Source organism: Eretmochelys imbricata, chromosome 9, assembly GCF_965152235.1.
Source record: "Eretmochelys imbricata isolate rEreImb1 chromosome 9, rEreImb1.hap1, whole genome shotgun sequence".
NCBI classification, from domain to species: Eukaryota; Metazoa; Chordata; order Testudines; family Cheloniidae; genus Eretmochelys; species Eretmochelys imbricata.
The window spans coordinates 35,763,973-35,782,531 of NC_135580.1; the positions used below are offsets into that span (position 1 = coordinate 35,763,973).

Consider the following 18,559-nt stretch of genomic DNA (forward strand, 5'->3'; position numbering starts at 1 on the left):
CTGGAGTGGCAACCATGTAGCTGAGTCGACTTTGCTCCATAATTGCTACAGTACATTCCTACTACGCCCAATTTGAATCCAAAATCCTGTATCATGCAGTTTTTAAAACTTACATTTAGCAGTGAGTACTTCAAACAAGTCACAGAGGGCCAAATTGCGTAGGCTTCAATGAGAATCTTGCCTGAGATGTGCCAAGAATAAATATATATATTTTTTCAAACTACACATTGATTAGTTTCTGAGCTCTTATTTCATAAGATGGACACAACTTTCTCTTTTTTTTCTACTTCCATCTGGTTTCCAGAAACTCGTTCAGACTAAATTACATTAAGCTTGCAAAAAGAAAAAAGGGCCAGTGCTGGTTTGCCATATATTACATTTGCTCTTCTCTTGTTCAAATAAATGTTGAGTATTACATCCTGATTCAAAATAATGTGACAGCCTCAGGCTTTCTGCATGATTTGTATGAGTAAAATTTCTTAAATACATCTGGAGAAAAGTTTAGTCTACATTGTCTTCCACTGTGTGTTATTATACACCACAAAACATGACAAGCTTGGTCACAAGCTTTCAAACTCCACAATTTACTCTAATTGTGTTATCGTGGATCTCTCTCTTTTTTTTCCCCCTTTTATTTTTGTAGAATTACATGAGAGATATTGCTCATCTCATACTTGGTTACAAGTCATCCTACAGTGATTTCTATTGCTATAATATCTGAGCACAAACCCTGTTCTTGCTTATTGTGGTAATCCCAGGAGATTAAATCATACTGTAAATACCACATGAAGTAAAGCAGGATTAGACTGACAGTCTGTTTACTTCCCCTACACAGCAGCACTCCAGAGTCTTTTGCTGTTAGCTTCACTACATAACATGGATGGTTTGTCCTTAAAGGAACCAAATTTGGCTTCTCTAATTCCTCCTCTCTCTCACTGCTAATGGCCAATAACAGGCACTTTCTCTCCCCTTGGAAGAGCAAACAAAATATTCCTAGGGCAGCCAGTAAGAAAGCTGCTTCTTGTGGAGATCTCAAGGGCAGGATCTGCTTTAAATTCACATCTGAAATTCTCCTTGATAGTCTACAGTTAATTTCAGTCAAGTGGACTATAGAAAACTTTTTTGGGGGGTCATCCAGGGGTGCTGGAACAATTTGTATAGTGGGAGTAATGAGAGCCATCGAACCAAACTGTAAACCCTGTATGTAATAGAAACCACTTCAAACCAGGGTGTGCTACAGCACCCCCATCCCCACACCCCTAGTTCCAGCACCTATGGCGTCATCTGTGAAATGGCAGCATAAAGAGATCCTGAAATTTCAGCATTTGGAACTAATGACACATTCACTGTGGGAATTTCTCATGGTTCTAAGGCCAGCATAAGAGAGCTGACAAAGAAAGAACCTTAGAATGTATTCATTCTCTGGATGGTGCTGGATTTTTGTTTGCTTATTAACAAACAATAATGTTTATTGCCAGTTTTAGTCCTCCACTGTTTCTCTACCACTTCACTTTAATTATTCCTAAATGTTGTAACATACTCCATATTTGTGCTCTATTACAAGAACCTTCTCATTCTAGACCCAAATTTGTTTCCATCCCACACACAAACCTGGTGTTATTGTATTTTTATTACTGTAATTATTTGTGGCAAAACTACTGAATCATGGAACTAAGCTTTCATACAATGCATTTATGTCTGCAGGCTGACAAACTGTTGTAGGTGGATCAGGCTAATTTCTGCACTGACTTATACTCTGTGTATCCTACTGAGCCTAATTCCCTTCTCACTGCCACGGTTTTAAATCCATGGGCTTCAAAGGAGTTACTCCTGATGTACACTCATATACATCAGAAGAGACTTGGTCCCAAGGGGAGGTGTAAAACTGCTGTCAGCAACAGAAGAATCAAGTGCTGACTTCAGGGGGATACACAGATTATAAAGCAGTTCAGAAAATGACCCATCTCTCTATAAAACGTTGGTAGCCTGAAGACATCCTAACTACCATCACTTATTAGGATGAAAGCCAGCACAGAATTTGGAACTTTTTTTGTTACATCTCTGCCAAAAAGGTATAATATATGATTAGTACAAACATACAATAGAGTGCTACAAAATCAGCTATTCTCAAATAAAAGCATTTGAGCTATTCGGGCTTCAAGATATCAAAGTAATAAACTGAGAAATCATATCAAGCTCACTGACTTTACTCATCTATAAAAGCTTAGGGCCAAATTTCACCCTAACCCCTGTCTTTGGTTTCATTGACTTTGAAGGATTTGGGGACATACTAATATCTGTGCCGAGTTTACCCTTATGGATGTTCATCTCTTGCTAACTGCAGTTAGAGTTACACCTTGAGTAGTCTCAGGGTCACAATGCTGCAAGATGCTGAGCAGCCTCAAAGCTAATGGGAGCTAAGGGTGAGACGGTTAGCCAGGAAACAAAGGTGTGGCATTCTTTTGTTGAAAACAACTAGGACATTTATCATGTTATAACATTATTTAAGTATTTATGGGCCTGAGTCCATGAGGTATAAATTCCATGTGAGTTCAGGGCACTTCAATGGCATTGGACAGAACTCGGCACCACAACAGAAACCTTTAAAACCTTTCAGGGATTGGGCCTTAAATCTCTTACAGTTCTCTTTTGCAAGCCTTCATAACACAGGACAAATAGCTTTGAAACCTTGATATATAAAATAAAAACATGAAATATAAAAGCAGTTTTCATCGGTAATCAACTTTCCTCTGGAATGGAATAGGCATATATAATTCATGTTGCTGAGTTATGTGGTTATTTGCACAGTTCTGATTTAATAAAATATGACAAGAGTTATAATGCTGTAAATGAGACAGTTAAACAGTGTATTGAAAACTTACTCTCTGCAGGCTCTTTAGATCTTCTGCCACTGGACGACTTCCTCAGTAAACTTCGTCCTGAGGTAAAGAGGCTGGTTAATTCCTCTAAAGGACTGGTTGGTGTTCTAGAACGTGAACCACTCTGTGATGATGACCCGTAGGTATTGACCGAGGCATTTACCATCTTTCCCCCTTCTTGCAACGTGTTTCTGGCTGTAGAATGAGGCACTGATGGAGAACTTCTTGAGAGACTTCCTGAATGTACAGAGTCATAAGGTGGAGGTCTTTTGAGGCTTAAGGGGGTAAGAGACCTACCCATACTGACAGGAGAGGGTGAGGCAGAGTGACTTTTAGGGTAGCCATGTGGAGACTGTGTTCTGTATAAGGTAGAAGGATGAGGAGGTGAGGAGGAGTGCCCAGGAGTGGTAGTTCCATGAGATACTGTCTGGTCTTTCTCCGGTTTTTGATGGCCCGGTGTATGAGGTGGCAGTGAAGATGGAGAAGCTCCAACTTGTTGTTTGATGTAAGACACATTTTCTAATACAGGAAGCTTTGTGACTTCCAGTGGAGTTAGAGGAGACTCATCAGAATTTGGGGAACACTGCACTGGTGCTGGCGGGAACACCAGTAGTGGAGGTCTATGAGAAAGTAGATTTGGAAATGGTGGGGGGATATCACAAAGCAAGCCCTTGGGAGTAGATGGCACTGAGGACTTGGTGAATTCTAGGTCAGGCACTGTGGGAGTAGCACACTGAGAAGAACAACTGTGATGGTCATATTCACATGAACACTTTGAATCTTGGCCTACATCATCAAATATAGGGTATTTCATCTCCTCATAGACTGCTTCACTTTGGTCATCCTCATCTTTTTTGAAGTCTCTTAGTATATTCCCAACCATTTCAATATAAACAGGCTCTTCTTCTTCTGTGTCTGGGGCAGGACTGCTGACTTGCAATAAAGAGGCATCCCTAGTGAGTGTTGTCTTCATGGGGCCATGCTTTTTGATGTACGTTTCATCAAAAGATGTGCTTAGCTGAGTGTTTGGATTTCGTTTAGGCTTAGGAGGAGGGATCTTCTTGGTATATTCATCACTGTGGGGTCTTGGTTTGGCCGATGCTGAAAACAGAATGTAATATAAATTCATCAAAAATATTTAAACTTCTTTGGACACAGAATTTCTTACAATGTTATCATTCTAGAATGGATTTCTGGGGCCTGATTCACTTAGCAATACTCCAGTTATTCTAGTGCAATCCAACTGAAAATAATGGCCCATTCAAAACATGCCCTTCCCTTTCCCAACCCTGCTACGGTGTGCCACAATTATACTCTTAGTGAGCACTTCTTCCTCTCACAAGGGTTGCCCTCTCTCAGGCACTTTTCACATTTAAATGTTACTCTGCTGAAATATCACTATAGTTTATGAAAACCCTGGAGAGACAACAGTTGTACCTAGGAATGTACTTCTTATGAACATGAAAGAACCTTTAAGACCCCAGACAATCACACTGGAGTGACAGAGGCATAACACTAGAGTAACACAGTGATGACTCAAGACTCTTATATTTATAAGACCATTCTGTAGAGGGCATAACAAGTGCATGTTTAGTCCCACTGATGAAGTATATTTGTACTTACTGCGATGTAAGTACTGTAATACTTATCTTCAAAATCATTCTAATGAATCATTTAGATTCCATGTTGTGAGATGCCAAGAGTTCAATGGAAGCTGAAGGGACTCAGCATCTCAAATGATTTGAACCTTTTGAGTAGTTTAAATCTGGAAACAATTCATAAATCTGTTTTTGAAATTGCAAGTTGAAATATTACGATGAAATTCATTTGATATGAAAGGTCAAAGATTTAATAGCAACTATCCTCTACAGATACAACAAGAAACATACACATGAAAATTACATGTAGGTATCTCTGTATAAATATCTCATTAAAGGTTGGGGTTAAGTCAGTTTATCCTCTTAAATGGACTTAATCAACTCACCTGCAAAAAAATCAGCAAGAATCCCAGCCCTTACCTCTATTCTTGTAGAATAAATATCTCCCCTATGTTGAAAACCCTGACACCTTATTGATGTATCCCACAGCTCTAAATGTCCTAAATCATAGCTCAGTTTAACATGCCAATCTTCCAGAATTTTACTTATACTGTATTTCTCTGTGATACTGTCAACTCTACACTTAGAGAATTTTCCAAGTACCTTCTGCTGACCCCTCAGAAAAACATCTAGTGAGTTTCTAACTTTAAATCAACCAGGCAGCACTTGTGGACTTAAAGGACCCCTTCTAGAAGCTCAGCCTCAAATGCACTACTAAAGTCAGCAACAGTACGTTGTTCTGCCAGCTGGAAGACCATATTTTGACAGTCTACTTATGATCCCAGCTCTGGGGTAGGAGAGGCTAGCATTATGGCCTGTGTTCGAACTGTCTTGTTTATGGGGGAAGGATTGTAGCATATTATTATCGCTATTTTGTCATACTTGTGCTTTGTTACATAAGACACCATTACTGCTCACTGCTAAGACATATGCCCCGTCATAGAATATCAGGGTTGGAGGAGACCTCAGGATGTCATCTAGTCCAACCCTCTAACTCCCTAATGGAAGCTGTGGTAATAAAGATTCAAGTTAAATAGACTGCTAGTTCTGTTTAAGAATAAGTAGACTTGGGTTTATATTGAGTGTTGAGACCACATTCAAGCCAGTAGTATCTGGATAAGTATAATGGGTAAAAAGGATTTCTTCTGAGAGGAAGGGACGAAATAGGAACTTAACCAGATTTTCAAACCCATAAAAGTTGTACTACAATGTATTCAAATGTGTCAGGAGTAAAATTTACAGAAGGGCCTAAATGAATTATGCCTGGTTTACACTTAAAATTTAGGTCAACATATCTACCTTGGTCAGCGGTGTGAAAAATCCACATTGCTGACCAATGTTGCCATATCAACCTAAACCCCAATGTCAACACAGCTAGATCAAATGCAAGAATGCTTCACTGACCTAACTACTATGATGCAGGGAGATAGTATCCCTTTCTGTTTCTATAGGCTGCGTCTACACTGTGGGGTTATGCTAGCATAGCTACATGCCAGAATAATTCCTATAATGTAGACCAGTGGTTCCCAAACTTGTTCTGCCGCTTGTGCAGGGAAACCCCGGTGGGCTGGGCCGGTTTGTTTACCTGCCGCGTCCGCAGGTTCGGCCGATCGCAGCCTGGCTGCGGTTCGCTGCTCCAGGCCAATGGGAGCTGCTGGAAGCGGCGCAGGCCGAGGGACGTCCTGGCTGCCGCTTCCAGCAGCTCCCATTGGCCTTGAGCAGCGAACCGCGGCCACTGGGAGCCGTGATCGGCCGAACCTGTGGATGCAGCAGGTAAACAAACTGGCCTGGACCACCAGGGGCTTTCCCTGCACAAGCGGCGGAACAAGTTTGGGAACCACTGGTGTAGGCATTCACTTAGGAAGCTAAATCTCATTTCCAAAAGTCTCTTAGGGCAAGTCTCCACAGGGACACTCAAGAAAGTTATGCTGAATTCATTAAAGGTGTGCATGTAAAGTGTATCAGTTAAAGTACATTGGCCCTTGTGTGAATGCTCTCATTCAGAAGTAAAGTGGCATTAGTTCAGTTTAGCTTACTCACTAGAAGGGGTCAACCTGGGAGGCACACAGAGCCCCTGGCATGAAGATGGGCATGGAGTTGTGTAGGGAGCCCCTGAACAGAGGGGAATGGGAGGGTGGCAAATGGGGAGTGTGAGTGGGGAGAATGGAGGAATGCAAAGAGCCCTGGTGGGTACAGCTAGATGACCCTCATGTTAGCATAGAGGAGAATACAGACACTGGATAACATTTTCAGAGGTAACTTAGGTTTGGTCTACACTTCAAATTTATTCAAGCACACCTATATCAATTGGGGTGTGAAAAACCACACCCCTGATGGAATGCTTCAGTCAGCATAGCTACTGTCATTCAGGGAGGTGGTGTAGGCCAGATCTATACCAGAGGGCTGGCTGACAGATATGCTGACATAAGCTCCGTAGTGTAGTAGCCAGAGGCCAGGTCTGCACTGAAAAATGAGGTTGACTCAGCTATGTTGCTCAGGGGGGTGAAAAATCCACACCCCAAGCAACGTAATGAAACCGACCTAACTCCTGATGTAGACAGCACTAGGTTGATGGAAGAATTCTTACATTGACCTAGCTACCAGCTCTCAGGGAGGTAGATTAACTGCAACGATGGGAGAAGCCCTCCTGCCACTGCAGTGAGTGTCTACACTGAAGCGCTACAGTGGTGCAGCCAAACCCTTAGGAACTTGGAGCCTGACTCTGTAAGACTCCTGAAGGCATGGCTACACAGGGACACTCAGGAAGGTTATGCTAAATTAACTCAAGGTGTGAATTTAAAGTACATTATACTCATGTGCCAATGCTCTCATTCATCAGTAAAGTGGCCTCAGTTAGATTTAATTTAATTCACTTGTGTTCCCTCCCTCTCCTATTATCCCCCATACCACTGTCTGTCTACACCCCCCACCCACATATTCTTCTCCCTCATACCACTATCCCCAGTCTCCCCATGCCTCCTTTCCCCCCTTTCACTCTTCCTCACCATGGCAGCTTTGAGTACCCCCACATTCCCTCTTCTGCCACATGGCTGGGGCTATTTGTCCCCCATGTTGTCCTTCCCCCCATACCTGTGTCCCCTATTCTCTCTGCCAGAGGTGCTGTGTGGTCCCCCACAGATGGGAGGATGGGCAGAGCTGAGATGGAATGCTGAAAGTTGCTAATGCAACCCATTCTAGACAATTGCAAAGGTGCTTGAAGCTCCTGGGTCTGCTAACCAGTTGCAAGGGACTCTGTGTGTCCCTAATTTCCCTCCTATCATTTTTCCAATTTTCACCAAAATCATTGGGTTCTTTCTGCCATTGATGCATAGAACTTTCCCTGAAATTTTGGAATTGATCCGATGTGGCATACAAAAGTTTTCACAATACAGACAAATAGACTGAGCTGGCCAGAAAACAAAATTTCACATCTGTAAAAATGTTTGAATTTTTGGAACTTTGTAACCCAAATTGGGACAAAGAGCTGAAACGTCCAAGTTTTTTTCAATATTTTGAAATCCTGCAATATTTTGTTTTGGAAACACTGAAACAGGGATTCAGATGGAACGCTCCCTGTGTTCAGTAGCGACGGCAGGTTAGTAAGGAGAGAGTGTTCAGTAGAGAGTTTATCAAAATATAACCGTTTCCACAAAACTTACTATTTGACAAACCTGTAAATTGTGACCAAACAATGTTTGGTTTAATTTTCCAACCAGCTCTAAGACAGAAAAAGAGGAATTCCATTGAGTTGTGGGGAAGGCCTTGCTTCTCTTTAAGACACTCTCTCACACACACACACACACACAGAACTACAGTGACATGCAGGCTTTTTGCAACTGGCACATGATGCCCTTATCAACAGAAAGGTCAGCTGACCCAACCCTGCTGTATAGGGTGGAAGATAAATACCTATGGGGTGATTTTTTTCCTTCACAGTTATTTTATTTTTTCTCTACCATAGTTTAAATAAGTTAAGCAGGGTTTTTTTAGTAGTAGAATAGCAACACATAATTTAGATGCTTTCCCCCATCCCCAGCAATCTGTAGGACTTTAAATATTTTATAAAATGTTGTTTTTTTGTAAATTTAGGAACCTACTATATATTACTTTTACCAGGAATATGTGGTATTATAAGACACAAGAGAAACTAGCCAAATAAACTGGTGTGTGTGTGTGGGGGGGGGGGAAACGGGACGGGACAGCAGAGGCCTCTGAGTAAGAAAGGGAGCAGGGAAGCTACTACGCACCTATATGGGGTGCCATGTACTCTCATTCAATGTCAATGAAGTCAGACTTCATTGCAACTGAATGAGAGTATACTGTACCCCATATAGATATCAAACTGAATTAACACCATATAGGTGTCAAACTGAAATAACACCATGATGATTCAGGCTTATCATTATTATTAATTATTGTTACTATTATTTTGGAAAGGCTTAGCACACTTCTGTAGCAAGAGATTAACTTTGTGGCAAAACCCACTGCTGCAGAATCATGAAATACCTATTTATAGACGACCACTCAAAGAATTGTAGACGGAACACAAGAATGCTGCAATTAAGAAAACTGTGCAACTGTAATGAAAGGCGCAGACAATGTGTCTGCAAATTTATGTATAACTAACATTTGGCAGGGATGGCTGTACACGAGGAGCTCTGCCAAGGTCCCATAGTTAATGAAAGCAGATTATTTGGCAATCCCTGTGAGCGGAAAGGCAGCATTGCCTTAGTACTTGACATTTATCAGGCCGGGAAAGCATTCAGCATACCTACTGGGAACACAATCTCCTATGAAAAGCAGCTATGGCTGACACATTGGTGATACACACACACTGCAGGGTTGTCTGCTATAAGCATGGAATAATTAAATGCTTTTCAACATGGATTACTATGCCACTGGTCACTTGTTCTTACTAACCTGCCATCGCTACCTTGCTACTATTACTACTTCTAAGCACTAAACGCCTGATCTGAAGCTCACTGACAGCAATGAAAAGACTCTCATACGCTTCAGTGGGCTTTGGATCAGGTCTTCATATCATGCTGTTAAGAGTCTTATTTTGACAGGAGCTGAGCACCCACAAATCTCACTGAAGTCAATGGGAGTGGTGGCTGCTCAGCACCTCAGCCTGTTGGGACCGTTTCTAAACATTCCAGCATTTGTTCATCTTCACATCTTCTACTGTGGCAAAGTGGGAATTTTCTGAAATATTTTTATGAATCTTAAAGCATGCCTCAGTTTCCATCTGTACATGGCATTGCTAACTGATCATCAGTTGGCAAGAGCAAACAGGACAAATGCCCAGTTTTGCAAAAAAGTGGGGTCAGGATGTGGAGGAACATGTGGGAGGAGGGGGCAAATGGCAGTGACAGCTCTGTGTGGGAGGGCGGGCTCGGGAGAGTGGCTCTGCCTGGGCCAGCCACACACAGGTGGGTAGCAGGGGATCTTGGGTCAGCCCTGCATGCAGGGGATAGTGGGGGGCCTCAGGCCAGCCCCATGCAGTGTATTCCGTTTTCGCTCCAGCAAGACAAAGAGATGCCACAATGACTGAACAATCAACACCCAACTGCATGAAACTCCAGCTGGGAGGACTTGGGAACTGAACTGAAAAACAAGGTGTCAGGTGACTGGAAGAAGGAGGCTTTTTGGAGGGACTCAGGAGCCCAGACTGGAGGAAACAAAGAGAGAGGGAGCCAGAGATGGAGTCCCTCACAGCTTGGCTGGCCTATCAGGGCACTGTTTGACCAAGATGGGCTATGTGGCTTAAGAGAAGGATTGCTGGTGCCAACTGCCCAGTCTTGGAGGCCACGGGCCTGCCCTGTGGAACTTGGGGCCTGGCATACGAGGGGGTCACTCCCAGGAGACAGGTGACAGGCTGGGGCATAGACCAGACCCTGTGACTCCATGACAGTCTCATCCTGCGTTCCTCTGATTTTTTCATAGATACCTAGAATTTAAAGCCTTTCTTGTGTGACCTCCTATATATCACAGGCCCTTACATTTTGCCCAGTTACTACTGGATTGAGACCAATAACTTGTGTTTGGCTAAAACATATCTTTCAGAGAAGCATCCAGTCTTGATCTGAAGATATCAAAAGATGGAGAATCCACCTCTTCCCTTGGCAGTTTGTTATAATGGCTAATCACCCTCAGTAATAAAAATCTGTGCCTTATTTCCAATTTGAATTTGTCTGGCTTCAGCTTTCAGCAATTGGCTCTTGTTATGCCTGTCCTTAAGATTACAGTTATAGATTCCAGTAGATTACAAAGCCCTTTAGTACCCAGGATTCTCCCCGTGAAGATATTTATACACTAATTAAGTCACCTCTCAATCTTTTTTTGGTAAACTAAACAGATTGCGATCTTTAAGTTTTGCCCTCTCCAGCCCTTGAATTATTTTTGTGGCTCTTTTCTGCACCCACTCCAATTTTCCCATCACCATTTTTTAAAATGTGGACACCAGAACTAGATGCAGTATTCTAGTGCTGGTCTCACCACTGCCATATAGTAAAAATCACTTCCCTATTCCTACTCACTACTTCCCTGTTTAAACTTCCAAGGATCGCGTTAGTTCTTTTTACCATAGCATCACATTGGGAGCTCATGTTGAGTTGCTTGTCCACTATGACCCCTAGATCCTTTCCAGAGTCACTGCTTTCCAGGATACCGTCACCCCAACTTGTAAGCATGGCCTGTGCACCTTGTTCCTGGATGGATGATTTGTATTGGATGTATTAAAATGAAATTTTGGTATATTAAGGTTTAGAAAAAATTATTTACTAGGACTTTGTGGAGAACAGAAATTCTGTGTCATGAAGGATTTTGAGATTTCAAAATTTGTTTTCATTCCAACTAGAAACAAAACCCCAAACTTTGGAAATTCTCTTTGAAAGAACATTCAGGAGAAAAATTCTTCAGGCCAATAAAAATATTTTGTTTTGATAAAAATCAAAACATTTCATTTTGATTTTGACTTTTTCATATTATTACAAAATTTTTAAAAAAATCAAGATAAGTCATCTTGAAAGGAAAAAAACAAAGTTTTTCACTTCTGAAAAATGTTAAAATGGAGCATTTCAACATTGTTGGAACTTTCCCCCCTTTTGTTCTCTGAAACAAAATTTTGGCAACATTGACATGATTTTATGAAGCATTTTGATTTTGTTGGAATTGCATTTTCCATCAGAAAATGATTCTAGGAATGGTCTTCCGACCAACTGTATTGCTTACAGTTAAAAATACTTGAGAAACTGCAAAAACAGAACAATTTTAGACTATCTGAAGCTACTATTCCTGGTTATAACAGGATTACGAGAAACAATTTTGAGATTGAAGATTGAGTATTCAGTGTCTGGACTGTGTACTGTGATTGGTTTGTAATCACAAGCATCACACTATCATTTGCACAGCTAGTTGAAAAGGAAATACAACTTTGGTACTTTGCTACCAAATCCTCCCCCGATCCCAGCATCGGAAAGACCAAAATACAGCAGAATCAGCATGATCCAGCTATGGAGATTTTTTGCAGTCTTCTGCTTGCCAGGGGTCCAATCTCCACAGGGGTTCACATGGAAGAAGGCAGAGGGCAGTGAATGTGTGAATTGCATAGATTCACTGGCCCACAAAGTCACATGAGGGGATTTATACTGCACAACCAGTATTCCTGCTCACACTGGTTTCCTGCTCAACCTGTTTTCCTGCTCCATGTCTCAGACGTGGAGCAGCTCCAACCCAAGCAAGAGCCAGCTGGGACTAAGGATTCCATCCCTCTGTGCAAGGTGCACAGTCCCTTAACGAGCAATGTAAAACTGTGCCTCGTTTTACCAGCATAATTAATTTGTCAATGTTATCTTTAGAGGGAGAGATGAATATATATGGTTACCACGTTCAGGCCTAGGTCGTGCCTGTAAGAATTAGCTCTGTATTGGGGTTGTGCAGAGCTGCCCACCATCCCAGGGGAAGCTCGGGAAGGAACTGTACCTTAGGTGGTCCATATAGATAAAATGGATACAGTGCTGGTAGGCAGCCTTTGAAAGCTTAGCAGGAACTCTGAACTTGGCTGGGTGAGGGATGGTTTAGGAGTTGCTATAGTGGTTCTACATCATCTGGGGTGTCCCAATTGCTCAAAGGATCCTACAAGAGGATCTTGTAGGATCTTGGATCTCCTAGCTATAGTGCTGCTTTGTCCTGTTGAAACAGCCCAAACCAGTCACAGCTGGAGGATAGGAGCCACTGTGATCAGCTGCTAAACTTTAGAAATAAGCCAGAACTTTAGCGAATCTAAAACTACTTTGATATCAAATCTCCCATATTGAATAGAATTCTACCACCATTATTAATACCTCCAATGACTGAATGAAGAAATATGGCTAATAAACCAAGATATAGAGGCAGCTGTGCTTTAGAAACAAGAAGCTTAAAATAGCCTACTGGCAGCCCTCCTGAATAAGCAGAGTCTGACATTTTTGAAATGAGATATTTGTAGCACAAAGGTTATGCATAGCTTTCAGACATGCCTAAATGATCTGCCTTTCACAGTTAATTTTGGAAATTCAGCCTGCTTCTTGTCATCCTATCCTTCTGAAGTCTTTTTCCTCTTTAAGGAGAGACTGAACTATGAAATCATGTTGTGGCATTTCTTTTCATTATTTGCTCAGTGTATGGAAAAAAGGACAATTTTTTTAATAAAACGAGTTTGTCATTTTCTACTGTGCCTTAGCTGTTTACCAGATTTTGCAACCCACATATAGTCAATGTACTGTGCAGTTCAGCCCACTGCAAGAAAAAAATTAAGTACATGAAACAATTAAACTCCTACCTTTCAATGTTTAAAAGGTGCCACATCAAATGTAATTTTAAAGCAGAATTTCTTTCTAAACAAAAGATTTCCAGTTGCTTAAATTACAAATTTAAAAATTTTCTCCTTAAAAGATTATATTTGCTTAGCAATAGGAATTGCTCAGGCTATATTTGCGTCTTCCTTAGAAAGGACCCACAGAACAAAAGGCTATAGTATTCCTTTCATTAAAACCCTGTAATTACTGAATATCAAACTGTAGGTCACAGATTATTTTCTTCTACTATAACATATACACCATTTAATCAAACAAAATATGCCCCCAAAGCAGCAAATCAATTATACACATACGTAAGTTTAAGCATTTGAGTAGCCCCTATTGACTTCAATGGGATGACTCACCTGGCTAATGTTACATGTCACTTTAAGTGCATTGCTGGACCAGGATCTGTGTGTCTCTAATTTCATTCATACCGTAGATGAATTTGGCGAGTATTCTTCATGAGACAGTACTGAGAAAGCAGCATGCTCCAACGCAGAGGTGGGCAAACTACAGCCTGCGGGTCACATCCGGCCTGCGGGACCCTCCTGCCTGGGCCCTGAGCTCCAGGCCCGGCCTGTCCCCTCTCCTACTGTTCCCCCTCCCCCGCAGACTCAGCTCACTGCTCCGTCAATGCAATGCTCTGGGCAGTGGGGCTGCGAGCTCTTGCCGGGCAGCGCAGCTGCAGAGCCGCGGCCTGACCCAGTGCTCTGTGCTGCACGGTGGCGTGGCTGGCTCTGGCTGGCGGCACGGCTGCCTGTCCTGGTGCACTGGGCAGCGTGGCTGTAGCACCGCCAGCCATCAGTGGTCCAGGCAGCGCAGTAAGGGGGCAGGGGGTGGGGGTGTGGATAGGGATCGGGATGGTCAGAGGACGGGGAACAGGGGGGTTGAATGGGGGCAGGGATCCCCGGGGGGGCAGTGAGGAAGGAGAGGGGGTGTTGAATGGGGTGGCAGGGGGCAGTCAGGGGCAGGGGTTCCAGGGGCAGTCAGGGGACAGGGAGTGGTGGATGGGGCAGGGGTCCCGGGGGGGTCATCATGGGGTGAGAAGCAGGGGTGGGGGTCAGATAGAGGGCGGGGGCCACGTCACGCCTTGCTGTCTAGGGAGGCACAGCCTCCCCTAACCAGCCCTCCATACAATTTCAGAAACCCGATGTGGACCTCAGGCCAAATAGTTGCCCACCCCGTTCCAGTGCACTGGACTGGCACTCAGGAGACATATGTTAAATTTCCAGCTCTGTCACTGACCAGCTGTGTGACCTTGGGCAAGTCATTTCATTTTTCCATGCCTCTGTTTCCCCTTATACCCTTTGTCTATTTATACTGCAAGCTCTTTGGAGCAGGGACTGTTCCTTATTTTGTGTTTATACCATGCCTAGCACAATGGGCCCAAAATTTATTATTGTAACACAAATAGTAAAAAATAAAGAGGCTTGGACAATGTATATTGAACACTCGTTATGTTGAACATCCGTCTTTTCCTCTCTGAGGAACTTGCTATAGCAAAAGTTCTTGATCTGTTAACATCAATAAAACATACAAAGCTGTCTTTCGGCAGATGACATGACCATCTAAATATCATCTCTGGTTTGGCTTTAACACTAGGGAGCATATCTTTGTCACCAACCAAAGCTGGCTCTCAGAGTATTATTGTCCATGAGGGTTGTTGTTTTTTTGGTTTTTTTTTTTTTTTTTTTTTTTTTTTTTTTTTTTTTACACGGACCAGCTTTCAGTTTTCTAAAAACAAGCTAATAAGAAAAAGTACAGAGAGGAAGGGACAACAGATAAAAGAGCACTCAGTGTAAAGGCCCTTCAAGCAGTAGTTGGTTTTGACAGAAATTTAATGTTGCTACAAATACATTCCCCCACCACCAAATAATCTATGTCCCTCCCTTCCTAGCCCTTGTGTGGGTGGTTAAAGAATGACTCAAGCAGAGTCAAGTGAGGGGACTGAAAGATCGCTTCATAAAATACCACTCTGATGTCAATTAAGGTAAATTTACACAGCTTGTGGCAGCAAGCTCCCAAGCCTGCATCAACAGACTCAGGTTTGTGCTACAGCACTTAAAATCGCTGTGTAGATGTTGTGGCTGGGCAGGAGCGAGAGCGCTCAATTATGGTGATGGGTTTCAGAGCCCAAGCTCCAACCTGAGGTGCAACTTCAAAGTGTTGCCCACACAGCTATTCTTAGCATGGTAACGTGAGCCCCATAAGCCCACGTCTGTTGACCTGGGCTCAGAGGCCTGGTGCCGCAGGCTGCCACTGGCTCTGGAGACACACCCTCAGTGGTCTCAGGTGCTTTCAGGCTACATTTAAGGTACATTCTTCTTCAAGAATGTTTACATCCCAGATTTTGGTCATAATTTCTTTCACCTCTTTAAAGCCAAATTCTACTCTCATTTACACTAGTGTAAACCAATTTACTCAAAAGGAGATGATAATCCAGAATTAACAGCAGTATAAAAGAGAGCAGAATTTGGCCCTTGATAGTAAGTTTGAGTCTGCATTTAATCCAACAATTCCTTCAATGTTGCATCAACATATCAAAGACTGGATAAACACCATGGCCTGAAGATATGCCTCTGTCAGGTTGGGCCTTAGAGCTTTCTGTGCTGGAGGGGACACTCCTCCTATACTCAAGGCCTAGGAGCATCAGACCTACAGGCTGTCTTCTCCTTTCAACCATACTAGACCTCTACTTCTCTGTGCATTTCTCTGGCATAATGAGCTGCATTAATTAACCTTTCTCACAATGAAGAATTTACAAAAGACTCCCAGAATATTGTAAAATAACTGATTCCCCTCTCAACTACAGACCTTGTACCTCTAAATTTGAGTTGCATATCCTAGATCCCTTCAAGACTGAGTAACTGACCAACCTTAATTGTCCAGAAAACTGAGATAACAGTGAGCAAGCAAATGACAAATAAAAAGTCAATATTTGGGGAACAAATGGAACATTTATGCTGTCAAGCCTTTCTGTACTATTTCATGCTGTGGAGAGCTCTTGTTTTCAGGCAACGTAATGCCATCGAAGGTGGAAAAAAATCTCATTTTGGTTTAAAACAATTGTGAGTTTGAAGTGGCCTCCTTCTCCAGAAAGGAAATGACGGACCAGGCACAACTGCTGGCAAATAAAAAAGTGGATGTTTAAGAGTCCCTCTATGGGCAGACGTTGCTGATTAATGATTTCGGAAAAAAACCTCTTTGAATATTGCTGCTATATCCAAATATATTCAAAGTATGCTCTATTATTCTGGTGTAAACCTTGAACAATTCCAGTGTAATGAGTGGAATTATTCCTGATTTATGCCAGCATAATCAAGAGCAGAGTCCACTCCAGTGTCTTCAGAAGATGGTACATCCATAAACTACATCATTCTACAGAATATGCATTAACCTGACTAGTACTAAAGTGATCAGATATGAAAATAGTGCAACTGTACTATAATCTGGAGGACCTCTAGCTATAGATTATATAACCTGTATATAAAATGATCAACAACAAGTATCACTAGATGAATTACATGAAGCATGTGCAAATGAAACTACTGAACCATGCTCAGAAAGAAATGAATTTACAAAACATATGTGCTTGTTTGTTGTTGGTTTTAGTAACTAGTCTGCTATTGTATTTTAGCAGTGTCTGCCTAAGGCTGATGTTGTACAGTAGCTTAACTGGTTGGAGCATTGAATGAAAAAAAATGCCCTCTCATCACATCCACTATGAGAGTATGGAAAAAGCATCTACGGAGTAACAAAAGAGTAAAGCAGTTAAATTTGAAATCAGCATGTATTTTCACTGTCACCAGGGACACGAAGCTAAGGGCATTTACTGTTCTACTATAAATTAACTGATATCACTATATTCTCATAGTTACTAGCAAACTAACTGCAATTCATAATGAGAATTAAGAATTTGAAAAAGGCTAACTAAAAACAGCCTTTTTTCCCCCACCGTGACTGAGCTGTGCTAGTGTCATGACCGCCCAGCTCTAGGACAAATGTCCTCCCTATGCTATCTCTTATCTATTTCTGTCTAGCTAGCTCTCTCATGCTCATCATCATATTTGCTGAATGTCTTACAAAAATGTTTGTTCTGTGCCGTAGTATTGTCTGCAGCTTTCTATAGGCTATGCAGTTTGTTAAGGCAAGCTTAGTAGAACTTCCACTGGCTCAACAAGGGAAAGGATCCCTTTTCACTCAGCTGAGCATTTTCAAAAGCATCTAAGTGACTTAGGCACCTGATCCTATTGAAATTCACACTGAGACTGAGTGAACTAGGTCACTTAGACATTTCTGAAAATGGCAGGCTGTTTTTGAACCTTGGTCTCGGACACAGTAAAGCACACAATATACACATGCGCATGTGCAAATTCAGCCTTTGTATAAGTGCAACTCTTCTGACTGCCCAGTTACACAAGGCCTCAATTTGGCCCACTGGGTCTTGCCATTGCAAAGAGGATTTTGCAATGTAGAGAAACTGCAACACTGGGTCTTAGTGTACTCATATAGAACAACCAGTGGACAGCCTCAGCAGTTGGCAAAGATGACAGGCCACTCTTGCATGCAACTACTGGAGTGAGAGAAAAATACAAAATATACAAAGAGTAAATTCCATCTGAGGGACAGTACATTTAGTTCAGTTATTTGACTTGGCCAGGAAAACGCTCCCTATCAGCACACCTGGTAGTTGGCCAGGGACTCAATGGTGATCATGTGCAAGGGGACACAGGCATGGAGAATTCATCCACCAGATGGGGGACTCTACCAGTTGTTTATATTCACTCATCTTCCATCTGCTGATGCCATGGTTGATGTCTAATCTATCATTCATTTACACTGTTCATGATATGCTTGCCAAACTTCCAAAATAACTTCAGCCCATCAAAGGAGGCTGCCAGATTGGCAGATTACGGATTGTAAATTGCAATAAATCACTTCTGGCTGTTGCACGGGTATGGCAGTCCTTAGAAATGTTTCTGCACTTCCTAAACGCTTTCAACTGGTGTCAAAGAACAAGCAGCTTCCAGTAACCCCCAGACAGAAGTTCTGTGCTCTTTGTACAAGCCTTTCTCTTGAGGCCTTTGTTAAAAAAAAAAACAAAAAAAAACCACATTGCTGAGGATGAATGACACCTCTGACAGGCTTCTGTGTTGACACCTAGACTTCATCAAGGCGAATTACAATGAGAGTAGTACAATGCCAATCAAAAGGGCCAGCTGAGTTGCAACAGCAGAAGCAT

At 42.2% G+C, this 18,559-nt stretch overlaps 1 protein-coding gene across 1 annotated transcript in view; it reads right to left on the bottom strand.

The window, feature by feature from the left end:
• NYAP2 (neuronal tyrosine-phosphorylated phosphoinositide-3-kinase adaptor 2) overlaps window positions 1–18,559 on the bottom strand; it is a 171,934-nt gene that overhangs the window by 61,370 nt on the left and 92,005 nt on the right. Inside the window, exon 3 of the mRNA XM_077827222.1 lies at window positions 2,883–3,980. Within this exon, the coding sequence (XP_077683348.1) occupies window positions 2,883–3,980 (1,098 nt within the window). The remainder of the gene's footprint in view (window positions 1–2,882; window positions 3,981–18,559) is intronic.